The sequence below is a fragment of the Saccopteryx bilineata genome, chromosome 6 (assembly GCF_036850765.1).
Source record: "Saccopteryx bilineata isolate mSacBil1 chromosome 6, mSacBil1_pri_phased_curated, whole genome shotgun sequence".
Classification (NCBI taxonomy): Eukaryota; Metazoa; Chordata; class Mammalia; order Chiroptera; family Emballonuridae; genus Saccopteryx; species Saccopteryx bilineata.
Window position 1 is genome coordinate 193,306,076 of NC_089495.1, and position 15,993 is coordinate 193,322,068.

The 15,993-nt window shown below is 50.5% G+C and overlaps 1 protein-coding gene across 5 annotated transcripts in view; it reads left to right on the forward strand.

The window, feature by feature from the left end:
• The window catches only part of SULF2 (sulfatase 2), a 108,420-nt gene that overhangs the window by 24,812 nt on the left and 67,615 nt on the right, over positions 1–15,993 (forward strand). For all 5 annotated transcript variants that reach the window (XR_010726111.1, XM_066235840.1, XM_066235839.1 and 2 more), the window contains exon 2: positions 3,214–3,492. Coding sequence is in view for 4 of the 5 variants with exons in the window: in XM_066235840.1 (XP_066091937.1) it covers positions 3,318–3,492 (175 nt within the window). In the remaining variant the exon portion in view is untranslated. The remainder of the gene's footprint in view (positions 1–3,213; positions 3,493–15,993) is intronic.

The following is a 15,993-nucleotide window of genomic DNA, read 5'->3' on the forward strand; positions in this document are numbered from 1 at the left end:
GAGCGGCCCACACTGAGCAGGGGACACAGAGGCCAAACCCTGTCTCTGCCCTTTTCTTTCTGGGTGATCTTAGGACAGTGATTAGACTCAGTTGTTCTCAACTGTAAAATGGGGGTGACACTAGTACCTGTGTGAGACGGTGGGTGTGGGGATCGACCGAGAAGCTGCGAACAGAATGCCTGAGGCCAGGCCCAGCCACCATGATAGTAATAATCTAACCATGGTTTGCAGTCAGTGATGCATCGTCCTGGTTATGTCACGTGCCAGGCACTGCTCGTCTCAGCGCTGTATTAACTTTTTAATTCCTTACACCCATTTTGTAGATGAGGAAACTGAGGCACAGAGGCGTTAAGTTACTTGCACGGGGTCACTTTGCAGTCCATGTCTTAGCCTTCACACGACAGGGCACGGAGCAGGTGCGCAGTACACAGCAGACGCAGGGGCTCTGGCTGCCGAGGGGTGTGTGTTTGAGCAGGCTCCGGGGTTGAGGATGGAAGTCAGTGCTTGCCCTCCAGTCCCATGAAACTCACAGTCCTCAGCTCCCCAACGATGTGATTCTCATCTCGTCTCTGCACAGTCCTGTCGGAGTCCCCGGGGGGAGGGGGGTGCTATGTGGTCCTGCGGTCCTGCCCCTGCTCCCAGCCTCCCCTAGGGAGAGGGGATTGAAGGCGCTGTTTTCAGAGGCAAGATAGGGTAAAGAGCAGACATGGAATCATGCAGCTCCTGGAACTAGCAAGGGAGAGGCTCAAAGGCGAGAGGGGGACAGGCGCCCAGAACTGAGGCTCAGCTAGAGCCTGCCAGAGAAAACAAGGGGCGGGGAGCCACTGCGTGCTGGCGAGGGGGCAGCGGGGAGGAGCCACTGCGTGCTGGCGAGGGGGCAGCGGGGAGGAGCCACTGCGTGCTGGCGAGGGGGCAGCGGAGAGTCGGTGTACGGACTGCCACCTCCTGCCCTGCAGCCTCCCCGCACCCCTGCCGCTGCCGGGACCAGCAGGAAGCCAGAGCACCAGTCCGCGGAGTTCCGCTTCGTGGGGCACCAGGCTGGATGGAGAACGGATCAGGGGACACAGAGAGCAGCCCAGCCCCCGGCCCTTCCTGGGGTCTTTTCAACCACAGTATGCCCAGAGAACTCACAGTGGCCAGCTCAGTGGTGACTCAGTGGAGGTGGTGGGAGGGCGTCTCTGATGGAGGTCTCTGAGCCTCAGGACCCAGATGTGGTGCCATCCTGCTGCGCCCAGCACCCCTCACTCGGCAGAACTCAGAGGACCTTACCAAAACCTCTACTCCTTTATTTATTTGAATATGCACTTGGCACCTGCTATGTGCCAAGCATAGTCCCAGGTGCTAGGGACCAAGCCGTGATTAACAAAGGCCCACATCCTAACCTCATAGAGCTGACCCTTCAGTGGGGAAAACTGGGAGACGGATAAGACCATTGCAGGTTCTAGTATGGATTGTGAGAGAGACAAAACAGGTTACACAAAGCAGAGAGTGCCTCGGGCAGGAGGCACCACCTTAGATGGGTGGTCGGTGCAGCCTCTCTGTGAAGACGACATATGTGCCAAGACTCATCAGATGTGAATGAGCCCATATTACAAAATCTGGTGAAAGAGTCTCCAGGGTATAAGAAAGAGCAAGTACAAAGGCCCTGGGGCTGAAACAAGCTTGACTTATCCAAGCAACAGAAAGAAGCTGATGGCACTGGCAAGCAATTAAGAGGAAGCGGGAGAGGTGGACAGGGGCTGGATCACATGGGCCGTGGTGACCCTGGTAGGGATTTGGCATTTTATTGCCTGAGGCATGAGAAGCCAGGGGAGGATCTGAGCAGGTGAGCGAGGTGGGGTGAGTGCCTCGCACTTGGACAACCTGGAGTGAGTGCCCCTTCACTGTTGTGCCCTACGCCCCTCACGGAGAGGTATAATCTTGATTTGAACTTGAGGAAATTCACACTGGCTGCCCTGGGGATAATGGAAAGGGGACAAAGGGCAGACCCCTTAAGAGGCTTTTGTAGTCCCTAGGAGAGATCGATGAAGGCAACACATTCCCCTCTGCGGAAACAGGCCCTGGCCGAATTCCTTAAGCCTCGATTTGGGGTGGGGTTCCCCGTGGTCCTTCAAGGTCACAAGGGCGATGACTCAGCCTGACTCCCAACGAGTTTGGTTTCCTCTCAACATGACTACTCGCTCGATCTCTTTCTCTCTCTCTCCTTAAATAAATGAGACCAAGAGTCTATATCTGGAAGGACTTGAAGGCTCATTTCCTCAAGAAGTAGAAAAATGACCACAGAAACCCAAGAGCAAGCAAAGGGAGAACAGAAACTTGCCTGCACTCAGCTTCACACACACACACACACACACACACACACACCCGCCTCCTCTCTCCCCCGGCCTTTGCTTGTGACCTGACCTGGGAGGAGGGGGGGGGGGACTGAAAGCCACAGTGGAATGTGACAGTCCTCCCTCAGGTGTTTAGCCCTCAAGTGTCTCCTCTGTCATTTTGTTTATTCTACAACTTAAAAGTGATATGAATAACTTGTCCAGCTCTGGGCTCTGTTGGCAGGGAGCCTTCACACATCCCTATGGGATTGGGTTCTTGTAATAGCCGTGTCTCTTCACGTTCCCCACCAACTTACTGAGGGGGAAACAGAACTGATGAGTGATGGAGTTGGGACTGGAACATGGGAGGAGTCATCAGCCCAAAGCAGCCACCGTTCCCACCCTGCTGTCCAGACCCCTCCCCGAGTCCCACGCTGCCTGGGAGCTGACTGCAGCCCCCCCCCCCACCCTGCAGCCCCCACGGTGCCTGCAGAAATGACCCAAAATATCTGCTCCCCCAAAGTAGTCTTCTTCCTTTCCTCTCTCTGGGGGGTGACTTGTCCTTCAGAGTGGCTGGATGGTTCAGTGACAGGCTGATCATCTGAGTTAGGACTTGCACTGCCACCAGCACATCCAGAGGCTCACTTGTCCGGGGGACAGTCCTGGCTACAGAAATGGCCACAAGAAAGCTTCCCTACCAGCCTACCGCCCCCAGTGAATTGCAGATACTTTCCTTGTCACTTGAGCTGAGTTAGATGTTTGCTCTGCTTGAGCCGCCATCCCTGATCAGAGTAACTGTCATTGTCCAGGCCAGAGGCCATCGTACGTGTCCTTACGCAAGTCTGAGCAGTCAGGCAGCCTGTGTGTAAAGATTGACCTGATTCTTTTCCTGCTACTTTAGCTCTGTGAGCGGAGAGGGGCAAGGGCAGAGAAACAAGGCCACCCGACGCAGCCCTGGACTCCTGTCTCCTGCAAGAAGCGACAGATCAGCAGAAACGTGGTAAAATGGCCCGTCCCGGCCTCCTGCTGTGCCTGCTCTCCGCAGCTGTTCTCCCTCTGCTGGGCGGGAGCTCCGCCTTCCTGTCACACCACCGCCTGAAAGGCAGGTTCCAGAGGGACCGCAGAAACATCCGCCCCAACATCATCCTGGTGCTCACGGACGACCAGGACGTCGAGCTCGGTAAGGACCCCAGCCAGTGGGTGACACCTACCTGGCTTCACCAGGGCCATCTGCTGGGGCTAAGTCCCCCAATGCAAGATGCTCATGTCAACCTATAGAATTCACTTCTGGTGGATTTCACCAAGTCACAGCTGTTGCCCCACACCTGTGGATTTGCTGTTGGGTCCTCAAAGTTAGAGGTCTCCAGCCTTTTCCTAATGCGAAACCCTTCCTGGGTTTCTCCCAAGTCTTATGAAGAAAACGTGTTAAGACCAGTTCATATGTTTATCTAATTTCTGTTGAGTACCTGCCATGTGGCAGGTGATACGCTAGGGCTTGGGACTTTAGTAATGAGTAGGGAAGGTCCAGTGCCCGTTCGCATGGGGTGGGGGAGAGCGAAGGTCTGATGTAAAGTAACCTCAAGAAGCAGAGATGCTCCTGTGAAATTGAAGAGGGCTCCGTGCTGGGCAGGGTGGTGGTTGGCCCTGGTTTGGATTGGTCATCAGGAAGGGGCTCTCAGAGGAGGTCATGTTTGAGCTGACACTGAACAAAGGAAGGAACCAGCCCTCCCACGCATGTGAACACACACATACATACATGAACCCCTGCTCCACTCACATCAGCCGCTGTGCGTGGGCTCAGCTTTCCTTGGTGGCATCCAGGGGCAGGAAGCCGTCCCTGTCGGCAAAGACCTGACCCAGTTGACAAAGATGGTGCCTCAGGTGGATGAACTTGGCTGTCTCTGGTCCTGAGCATTCTCCTCGGGCAGCACTGTGGGCTCCAGACAGAGTGGGTGAGGACGGGGGCTCTTGCCCTGCTTTAGTCCATTCACCCTGATGGCAGGTGTGGCAAGGGCCCCTGGCTGCTGTACCCAAGGGCTTCTCCAGCTCAAGGCCTCTGTACCTTCCCCTTATTCCCCACAGGAGCCGCCCTGGGCCACCGCCTTGGGTCGCTGTATAGACCAGGGGTAGTCAACCTTTTTATACCTACCGCCCACTTTTGTATCTCTATTAGTAGTAAAATTTTCTAACCACCCACCGTTTCCACAGTCATGGTGATTTATAAAGTAAGGAAGTAACTTTACTTTATAAAATTTATAAAGCAGAGTTACAGCAACTTAAAGCATCTAATAATAATTACTTACCAAGTACTTTATGTCATATTTTCACTGTTTGGCAGAATAAATCTTTATAAAACAACTTCCTATAGTTAAATCTATCTTTTTATTTATACTTTGGTTGCTCTGCTACCGCCCACTGTGAAAGCTGGAACGCCCCCTAGTGGGCGGTAGGGACCAGGTTGACTACCACTAGGGGGTGGTAGGGACCAGGTGGACTGCCACTAGGGGGCAGTAGGGACCAGGTTGACTGCCACTAGGGGGCGGTAGGGACCAGATTGACTAGCACTGGCGTAGACTATCCTGACTCCTCCCTGCCTTCCTAAGCAAGACCAGGGGCTCCTCCACCCCAGCTATGGGTGGCTTCATTTGCATAAGCAGGGACCCCATAATGAGTGTCCCCCAAGAGTGAGGCCTCCAGGAAGTCTCACTTGGACCTCTGCTCCCTTGGCTCAAATTCCACTTATATTTCCAGTTCCCCTTTGAGGTCCTAGGTAGAAACCTTTCTCCTTATCTTATGTCTCTCCTCCCTGTTGAACTTACTGATTGTATGGGTTCCATTTCTCCACATTAAGCCCTGTACCAGTGCTGCCCTGTAGAATTATATTGTCAGCTGCAAATGCAAATGACATAATTTAAAATTTTCAAACTGCTACATGTTTAAAAAGTATAAAGAAACTGGTGAAATTAATTTTAATAATATATTTTGTTTTACCCACTTTATCCAAGTTGTCATTTCAACATGTAATCAATATCAAAAAGTCATTAATGAGATAGTTTATGATTTTTATATTGTTTTTAAAATCTGGCATGTATTTTATGCTTAGAATACATCTCAGTTAGGACTAGTCACTTTTCAGGAACCCAGTGGCCAGTTGTGGCTTGTGGCAACTGTTCTGGACAGCACATAAGCCTTGTGCATTTTCTTCTCCTATAAATTAGATTTCCCTTCTCATCCATACTACTATATAATGTACATATCTGGAGAGAAGCCTTCTAAGCATAGGGGGAATGGCATGTGCAAAGGCCCTGAGGCAGGACCAAGGAGACAGATATGGCTGGAGACTGGGAAGGGGGTGTAGGAAATGAGACTGGAGAGAGAGGATGGAGCCAGATCTCAGAGGCTGTCCTGGGTTGTGGTAAAGAGTGCCAGTAGTTGACCAGGTAAGGGGTTAGCCTTTAGCCTCTGCCCACTCTCAAAGGATAACCGATTATCATGTGTGGCAATCAAATGGAAGGGTTATTGGATAGCCTTTGCAACCAAATGTAAGCTTGGGATGAAGATCCAGCTGTAAATCTACACCCCTTTTTAGATCCATTATTAAAAACATGAGTCAGTCTTTTAGCTGCCAAGAAAAGGTGATTTATATAAATCCAAGTCACTCCTTGTAATGATTTGTATTAATGATCACAAACATAGATTTTTCTCAGGGAGCTTATCAGTGCAAAAGGAATACGCAGCCAGGTAGTAATCAGAGCCCAGAGCTTGTGTTGACAGTTTGACACCCGTGATCCCTATCTCCCCACTTAGCAATGAGTTGCATTTGATAACCATGGGGTGTCTACATACAGACTGTGGCCATAGAGAAGTGAGTGTTGTTTCTGGCAGGATTTTGCAGAAAGTACATGCAGGTAGCACCTGGACCTCAGAGCACCTTGGTCTTGCCTCGTGGGGATCCTCAAGCTATTTTGATCATAGTTATGCCTGGGAATTCAAGGTCATCCTTGCGCTCAGCAGATCCTTATTAAGTATCTGCTCTGTGCAATGCACTGTCCTGGGGGCTTCGGGACTGGGGAAGGATCATTCCAGATAGAGAGAACCGAAAAGGCAGAGATACTGAGTTAGAAATGAGCTTGGTGGATTGGGGCAGAAAGAACACCTGTGAGCGGGAGTGGAGGGAGCTGGCGTTTTTAAGTAGAGAGACATGAAGTCAGCAGCCAACTGAGACCAGGTCGTGGGTGGCCTTGTGGGCACGGTGAGGGTTTTGAGTTTTATTCTTAGTGAAACACATGGATGAGGGAGCACTAGGCAGAAGAGAGCCATGACCTCCCTCAGGTTCCAGCGGGATCCTTCTGACTATAACGTTGAGAAGAGATCGCAGAGTGCAAGAGCAGACACTCAGAGGCCAGTGCAGTAACTGGGCAGGTGATGGAAGTTGGGACCAGGGCAGAAGCAATAGGAGTGAGACGATGGGGGGGGGGGGGTGGAGGGAAAGAGGACCTCACAGTGACTCCTAAATTCTTGGCCTGACCAGGGGGAGTGATTAGCTCCCCATTCGGAGAAACAGCAACATGATCTCACTAAGCCTCATGTCAGAGTCTGATTGTAAGCTTGCATCTGTGACTCTCAAGTTAAAACCAACAGGATATGCAAATAGAGGAAAAGGAGCTGTGGGTATGATGAGAACACGGGAGAGAGGAGAGCAAAGAAAACCACGGCTTGCTTAAAATACATCCACTCAGGCTGTGTTTGTTTTATAGAGAGACTGAGGCACAGAGAAATGAAGTTACTTGTCCAAGGTCACACAGTGGAAACATGGCTCAGCAGAATTGGAACCCCGAGTCCATGGTCTTAACCGCCGCCCTGCTTACCCAGTCTCCCAGAGTGACTGTTGTTTCTAGGTTGTTAGTGTGTGTGTTTGTTTTCACTGGTGCAAATACCATTGCCAGAAATGTCTGTATACACACATCTTTGCACATCCAAAGGTAAAAAGTGTTTCTGAAAGATAAACTCCAGGAAGTGGATATGCTGGGAGGTAGAGTTAGAGCCCTCGTGTTCTGCCACATGTGGGGGCACTAACTTGCACAGATCCTAGCCTGCATGTCTTCCCCTTGAATGGCAACACTGGCTTTTGAGGGAGGCTGCCCTTCTTGCAGGAGGTGAGAGATGGGAAGGTGGCAGTGGGGGGTGGGGAAGGATGGGCTTTTTATAAACCACTAGACAGACCCAGATCAATAATGCATGTTCCCAAAAAGGCCAGCACATTATCTCACAGTCTGCGACAACTGGCACGCGGAGGGCGGTCCTAAAAAATTTATCACCTGCTATTTTCTGCTCATCCACGCGGCAGTTCCAACGGTTCTTGGGGCTGGAGACTTCGTCACTAAGATGACTCCAGGCTTTCTTCCAGTCCCAGGGTGGAAAACAGCCGTCCATCCTAATTAGGGTCTGATTGAGGGAGCTGGTGCGGGACACAGCACAGAAGAGGGACACAGCACAGAAGAGGGACACAGCACAGAAGAGGCACCCTCGTCCTGTTTCCTAATTGCAAGGCGGTGGGGGAAGGGCTGTTTGTTCATTTTTCTTTTCCCCACAAGCATTTGACGCACCTCCCTGAGATGTCACTCAGAAGTGTCAAATGCCCGAGGGAACTGGTCCCTGGGCATATGAATCAAGTAGTGGCCTCAATGATCTCAGTGCATTCTCAAAGCCATTGGGAAAATCCCTGGTTTGGGTGACCCTTGGAGACCAGCAGGGTCTTGCCTGGCCTTCTTCACTGGTAGGTAGGAGGGTCCTTTAGTCAGAGAGCCCACAAACCAGGGTTTACTGGTTTAATTCAATCGAGACTGGTATAATTCAATCGAGACAAACCTTCAATGAGCCTCAGGGGCTCGGACAGGCTCTTGAGCCACCAAGGTGAGTTCATGCGGTCCGTGCCTAAGAGCAAGGGAAATTTGCAGCATCCCAGTGTGGTCTGTTCTATTATTTGAAATTCTCTTTAACGAGACTTAACTATTCTTTTAAAAGGAAGCTCTAAATTATGACTGTAAATGAAAAATCAGTATCCATTGCCTTCGGGGAAAGGTCACTGCCAAACCCAGCACAATGAGAACAGCAGTGTTTTGACATTTCAGCCAGATGCCACCTCCCACAAGGCTGGCACGAGGGCCAGGAGAGGGGAGGAGTGGTGATTCCCTAAAGGAAAAGTCAAGAGCTGGTACCAGGAGAGGGCAGAGTGGCTGGTGCGCAGTCAAGTCCAGGAGATGCCCATGGCACACTGACAGGCTCTCTCTGAAGCCCGGCGCTAAAAGAGTGGACCATGTTCATACATTCATTCATTCATCCATCTACAGGTATTTATTAAACACCTATAATCCTGCAGCAAACAAAATAGGCAAAATCTCTGCTCTTATGGAGCTTATATTCTAGTGCAAGAGCTAATTATAATAAATAAATAAATAAATATATATATATTATAGTGCAAATGATAGTGAAAAATGGTGATCAGAATAAAGCAAGAGGGACCTCAGCAAGGGGAAGGGTGGGGAAAGGGAGAGCTGTGATTTGATAGAGTGTAGCCTCACTGAGAAGGCAAAGAAGGGAAGGGAACTAGTCAAGGAAGGAAATTCCCCTTGGGAAGAGCATTCCAGGCAGAGGGAACAGTAGGTGCGAAGACCCTGAGGCAGAAGCAATCCCAGCAGGCTCACAGAGCAGCCAAGAGACCTGAGTGACAGAGCGGTGTGAGCAAGGGAACAGGGGGAGGTGGCCTCTGAGAGGGAATGGGGTGGTGGGTGCATGGGTCATGCAGGGCCTTGGAACTAAGGAGAGGACTTTGGCGTTCTGACTGAGTTGGACACCAGTAGAGAATGTTGAGCAGCAGCAGAACATCATCTGACTTATGTCTTAATGTGATGCCTCTGGCTATCATATGAGGACTAGACTAAAGGGATGTAGTAAGAGCAGGGAGCCCAGTGAAGAGTCTACTGGAGTAGTCCCAGCAGGAGATGATGGAGGCCCAGGCCGGAGTCGGGAAAAGGAGTCAGGTGCTGTACGTAGTTAGAAGGTAGAGCTGATAAGATGTGCTAATGAATCTGATGTGGAGTGGGAGAGAAGAGTCAAAAATAACTCCAAGGTTGTGACCTAAACCTCTGCAGGGAGGGCTTTTCTGTTTACAGAGATGGGGAAGGCTGTGGTTGGGACCTGGTGAATTGCAGATGCCTGGGAACGGCCCAGAGGAGCTGTCCAGGGCAGCCAGCCTCAGAGCCAGATGCTCAGGGGAGAGGCCCCGGCCGGCCTGGATGGGCCTGCAGTGGGAGAGGGTGGAAGTTGAGTGCAGACTGCCTGTTCGGGCTTTACCGAGCCCAAGACCCTTGCTAGATTCTCAGAGAGGTCTGTGGTCCTAAAAATCCGAGGCACCCAGCTGGAAGCGCTACGTAAGGAGAGACAGGTTTTTGAGAGACAGGCCTGGAAGGGTTTCTGGCCAGGCGCTTGTTTTCCATTTTCCATCTGCGAACATGAGGAACCCACACCCTGAGATGCAGACTGATATCCAGAAATCAATTCTAAATGGCAAGCTTGGGCGCTTTGGAGGGGCCAAGTGGCTGGAAGCCCAGGACAGTGTGCCCAGATTCCGGACACCAGACCGGTGATCGTCTCCAGCGGAGCCCCAGTGAGATATCAACCCCTGACATTCCTGCCGCTGCTCACTGGAGTTAGACAAACATGCAGATGCAGGTTATCTCAGGAAGAAGAGAGGCTCATTTGGACCCACCCTGGTGTTCAACTTGCCAAGCGCATTCCTGCAAGACTTTTTTTTCCCCCAATTCAGCAACACTTGGGAAATCACTTCAATCCTGGAAGCTAAGTATATCCGGATTAAGTTTGGTTCCATGTAAAAGAAAATATAAAATAGCAGTAGCTTAACCAAGATCGAATTTTGCTTCTCATTCACAAAAATATATGGAACTTGGCAGTCCAGGGCTGACATGATGGCTTCAAGGTTATCAAGGACCCAAGTTCTTTCTCTGCGTTTCTGTTCCACCATGCTTATTTCATGACTTCCATTTTCAAGGTCTCCTCGTGGTTTCAGAATGGCTGCTTGAGCTCCATCTATCACCGCCATCTTCCAGGCTGTAAGAAGGAAGAGGCAAAAGGGAAAAAGGCTGGACTTTCAAGTTAAGTCAGCACTTGTTAAGGACCTCATCCCAGACATCACATACAACATGGACAGGGATTATTTACTCAGCCACACCATCTCAGCAAGAAATATGGGGCACACTCAAATTTGGGTTATTAAAGGAGGGTTTAGCTATTTTTAGCTAAGGTGCGAGCAAGTGTAGCAAAACCACTAGGGATACTGCAGCACCCAAGGTTAGTAACAGTGGGGAAATCCCGACCCAAGACCAAGGAGATGAGGGGAGTGGATGGTTACTGGACACTGACAATATAAAGGGCCTCCCAACCTCAGTTCATCTTTTACCAATCTCCTGCCAGGCCCTCCCATTGGCCAATCCCAGCCCAAAGCCAGAGAGTGAAGTTCCTTGTGGGTGCAGCCCATCCAGGTCAGCTGCCTGCACTGGAGAGTTGAGCAGAGGGAGGATCTGGAAGGCCAGGGCGGACCACTCCCACATGTAGCTGCAAGAGAGTCTGGGAAATGTGGTTTCCTAGCTAAGTGCATTGAAGATTAAAATCAGGACCTGTTGAGAAAGGAAAACAAATATTGGTGGGCGAGCCAGGGTCTTGGTCACAGCAACGATCAGGAGCTCAGTGAGGGGCAGCACCTCTAGCAGGGACAGCGTGGTCGTATGATGGGTGCTGCAAAGTGAGAAGGAGTCGTTCCTATGGAAACTGGGGGAGGAGCATCTCAGGCAGAAGAAAAAGTGCAAGAGCTGTGGCCAGAGGGGCAGCCAGCAGGGCCTGGGGAGTGAGCAGAGACTGCTAGGGATGACGGCAGAGGGGAGAAGGTGGGAGGCCAACGGCAAGTCACTGAAATGTCTAGTGCCTGTGATTCATGTTTTTAGGGGCTCATCTGGCTGCAGGTGGAAAGAGGGTGGCCTGGGGACGAGAGTGGAATCAGGGAGACCAGTTGTCCCTGTGGGAGATGATGGGGGTGCTGCCGAGAGAGGGGGATGGATGCAGCAGGTTCTGTTCTGAAGGTCTGCCAGGCAGAGCTTGTTGGGTTGCGAGTGGGAGGGGGCTGAAGGAGAATCAAGGATGACTCCTAGGTTTTTGGCTGAGCTGTTGGGCAGATGGCGGTGCCATTTACAGAGATGGGAGACTGGGGGAGGAGAAACTTTCTTCTCAAGCTTACAACAGACATCAAGCTGCTTTGCCAACAGCACCCACCAGGCCAGGGGCTAGGTGACTTGACTTGATGTAGCCCACCCTGAAAAATGGGCAAAACATGATGGAGACCCCCTCATGACTGAATAAGTAGCCTCTGCCAAGGGAGGTGCATTGGGATTACAAGTGAAAGAACATTTCTGGGTGGAGCTCCTCGGAGAGGAAATGACCTCTCTGAGTGTGCCATTGATTATAAGGGTGGCCCGCCCTTTCCCAGGGTCTCTGTGCTGCCACCCTTTCACGGAGCACGACCTCATCAGAATTTCCTTTCTGAAGCTTCTGCCACCAGAGCCAGCAGAAGGCAGAGGAGAAAAAAAAAATCACTGCATGATCCGACAGCCCAATGTTCATTAATGAAATTCCAATGCTGCCTCTTCAACATCTGCTTAATTCATCTGGGTTTAGGAACCAATTTTGAGCCTTAGCTTTTCATAGCTAAAAACAGAAATTACATTTGATTTTATTTTGCAATATCCAAGAATCAGAAATGGCTTTCCTTTTGCCACCATTGCGAGACGTGGGTCCCAGGAATCCGCGGTCATTGCTCTGAACAGTTGCCAGCAGACAGCAGTGAGCACATTCCAGCCCAAGCTAGGGACACAGTAGAGTCCTTCTGCCCACACGTGGCCTCAGGGTGCTGCTGTTTGTCCCCCAAGACTTTCTCTCACCCTCCTGCTAGGGACAGAGCTATCCTGTTGGGGTCTGATGGCTGTTAAAGAGCTATCCCATGGGCAGGCAGCTCACAATCTGATCCAGTGACATTGTGGGCATTCCAGGGGCACTCAAGGACCAGCTGAGGACTTCCACGTGCATTGCAGCCTGGCGAGTGGACACCAGTGGCCAGAGGGCAGTGCAGGACACAGGTGCTTTCCTACCTGTGGCCTGGGCTCGGGGACCTCCACCCCCTGCCCCGGCCTGTCCAGCTCAAGGCTTTTTTCCAGCCTTTACCAGACCTATAGCCTCTCTCCTCCTCCTGAAATAAGCCTGCACGTTATGGATCTCTGAGCAAAGTTAAGTGTTACTTTGCAGGTTTACTTAGCTAGTCCCTTCAGCTGGAATAGAATCAGCTAAGGGTTGCAAACTCAGTGCCTACAGGGCCAGGCAGGTGCTGCAGATGAAGGAAGTGGGCAGGAAGGGACCGGCGAGAACTAGAGGGGGCCCTTCTAAAGCCCCCATTGGCTTAAACCCAGCTGTTGGCCCATCGAGGCCAGATCTTTGTATTCTTCAAGCAAAGCGTGAAAGCTGGATTGATGTGAACTCTCCAAATTAACAATACAAAGTTAGCAATTATTTCAAGTTTTTAAACACTTTTGAGCAGACCTAAAAATCAAACACACGTGCAGACAAGATTCTGTCCAGGAGCACTCGGTTCGTGAATCGTGTGTTACACTGTAATTAGGAGCTACAAAAATTTTAATTTTTAAAAGCAAGCATGCATTAAGTGTTTCCGTATGCCAAGCAGTGAACTAAAAGCTACCTTTATTTTTATCAGTTAGGGTTCTGCACCCGTCCAGGTGAGAGACGATTGCATTTAGACATAGATTTAGGTTAAGACCCTAAGTTTTATATTTTTCTCCACGTCCCTCCCTCACTGTTTTCTCAAGAAGGGCTAGACATCCCAGACTTTAATTATTTGCATATAATTTTAAGAAAACAAACATCAGAAGGCATCACTCCTTAGTTACCCATCAAAGCCAGTGTCCCTGCGCTGTCAAGGCTGGGGGGGTCATAGGAGTTTGGGTGCAGGGTACAGCTCCCAGCTGACAGAGGCCTCTAGGGCAGAGGGTGGATATGAGTCACCTTAGCCCCAGGAGGGGCAAAAACTGGGTCGTGTTTTGAATCTTGAAAGCCCCTAGTACCTGCTGAGTCCCCGTGGGTAGCGATGGCTCTAACCCAGACCTTTAAAAGAACAAATTAACTCATTGTTTCCTAAAATGCCCAGGTAATTCACAAGACCATCTCAGGTGACAGGTCAACAAACATTGATTTTACAACTTATGAACTTATTTTGATATTCATTAAAAAAAAAATAGATGATTAGCCCATCAAACCCAGAATTTCACATACTGTAGTGGCGTGGGTTGAGATTCAAGCTTATTTTTTAAAGTTGCTATAAAGCAAAACAGCAAGTAAATAATAGCACAGGCATAAAGCAGTTACAGAGTGGGGGAAGCACCACGTTCCTGGCCAGCGAGTGGTTTGGAGATCGAAATTTAAGCACCATCACCAGGGTAGGGGTGGGGCTTCCCAGGCCCCCGTCAGTGTCACCGTCACCGTCACCGTGAGGTGTCAGGGTGACTTCACCCCTGGCCCAGCAAGGTAGGAAGGTTTGATCACGGAAAGAAACCGAGTCTGTTTTTGTGTCCGTGTCGCCAGGTTTATGTTGGACACAACAAGTTTGAGTTGGCTGGCTGGGCTTTGTTTAAAATATTGAAAACTGGCCTTTTGATTTCTGTGTGGCCCCATCCTCCAGGTTGCTCCCTCCCCCCCACAGCTGTTCGCCTGCAGTAGGGCTGCGCTGGGCAAGGAGGTTAGATCATATGTTTTCGTGTTCCAGATGTGGCTTTACGGTGCCTCCTCGCCACGGCTGTTTTAATAAAGCAGGTTACTGTCCCCAAGGGGAAGCTCAGCATGTAGTGCCGCTTATGTACAGATGCCACAGTCATTTCATCGCATTGTTACCGTGTGCTTTGATAGCGGATCAACACAGCTCTCCTTCAGCGGGCTTATTGGGGCGGAGTGAGCGCGCCAAGCACGCACGCACAGGGAACTACTTACTGGTCAGTGGCAGCCAACCACTCACGTCCTCTGAAACTAGCGGGATGGAGATACACGCACTCGGAGCCCCTGGTTTTGAGCCCACTAAAAGTAAGAAACAGTTCTAACAGGCTGTTTGCTTTTTGCCAACACAGCATTCGGGGCTGCTGACTACAGGTGAATCTATTCACCAGGTGGTGGCCTCCCTGCTTTCCACAGGGGTCTGACAGGTTGGGTGGGCGGCCAGCTCTGTCCTCTCTGCAGCCTCTGGAGACTGAGAGAAAGGCTGCCATCTCATTCCTAGCTGCTTCCTCCTTTGTCTCATTGTTTGCAGAGAGCTGGCAAAGGGTTGATTCTGCCTGGATTGCCCTGGCTTCGTTTCTTCAGGAAGTATTTATTGAGCACCTACGGTATGCCAAGCACTGTTGGAGGCCGGGGCTGGGCGATCCTGATACTCTGAGCTGCAGGGGAATGGCACGCAAGATAAATGCATAAAAGTAGATTATGTGTTAGATAAATGTCAGAGCTGAAAAGGTAAAATGAGGAAGAGGATGTGAAGTGTAGGGGGGGGTGGTTAAAATTGTGGATATAGTGAGCAGCGAAGGCCTCGCTAAGAAGAGCACTTTTGAGTGGAGACAAGAAGGAGGTGAGGACACGGGCCACGGAGGTGCTGAGGGAAAGGAGTTCCAGGCTGGAGGAACAGCATGGGCTAAGGCTCTGAGGTGGGATTAAGGTGGGGAAGGTGGCCAGATTTTGCAGGGCCTGTGGGTGACCACAGGGGCTTTGTTCTCAAGTGAGTGGGGGGCACGAAGGGTGCTGAGGAGAGGAGGCATCCTGGCTGCTCCATGGGGAATAAACGGTCTGAATCCCATTGGAAGCTGTGACCTGAGTCAGAGGAAGAGAAGGGAGCGCCTTCCCGGGGAGGCGGCAATGGGCTCTGGTTGTGGAGGTCCTTTAAAGAGCAGCAGGCTTTACTGATGGATTAGATGTGGGAATGGAAAGATAAGACCAAGTAATAGCCAAATACAATATATTGCCTAAGTAACAGGAGGGAAGGGGAGGAGCTATGAGAGGGCCATGAGGGGACGGTGACATTGGGAGCTCGGCTTTGGGTGTGTGGCACCCAAGAGGTCTGCTAGCACTTCTTCTAAGTAACATCTCCGGGTAGACAGCTGTGGGGTGCACCATGCCAGGGCATGCCAAACGCCAGCCATCCCTCATCTATTTCACTTATTTATGTGCCACCTGTGCTGCTATTTACTTATTTTTAAATAGCTGTAATTAAATATATATATAATATATATATAGAACAGGATCCCACTACCTAAGTGAGAGAAGCTTGTATCACTTGCCCTAAATGGAAGAAAAGTAAAACTACATGATCAAATATACTGCTCACAAAAATTAGGGGATTTTTATCGTTTCATATTCATTTTGAAATATCCCGTAATCTTTGTGAGCATTGTATAAGCTAATACGGTCACCCACCTAGAATCCAAGCGGGTGGCCAGTGCCCTCCCTGTCAAAATGGAAAGTGTGGAGGTGTTAAGAATCCTTTCTCCTGGAGTTCACTAGAAGGAGTGAA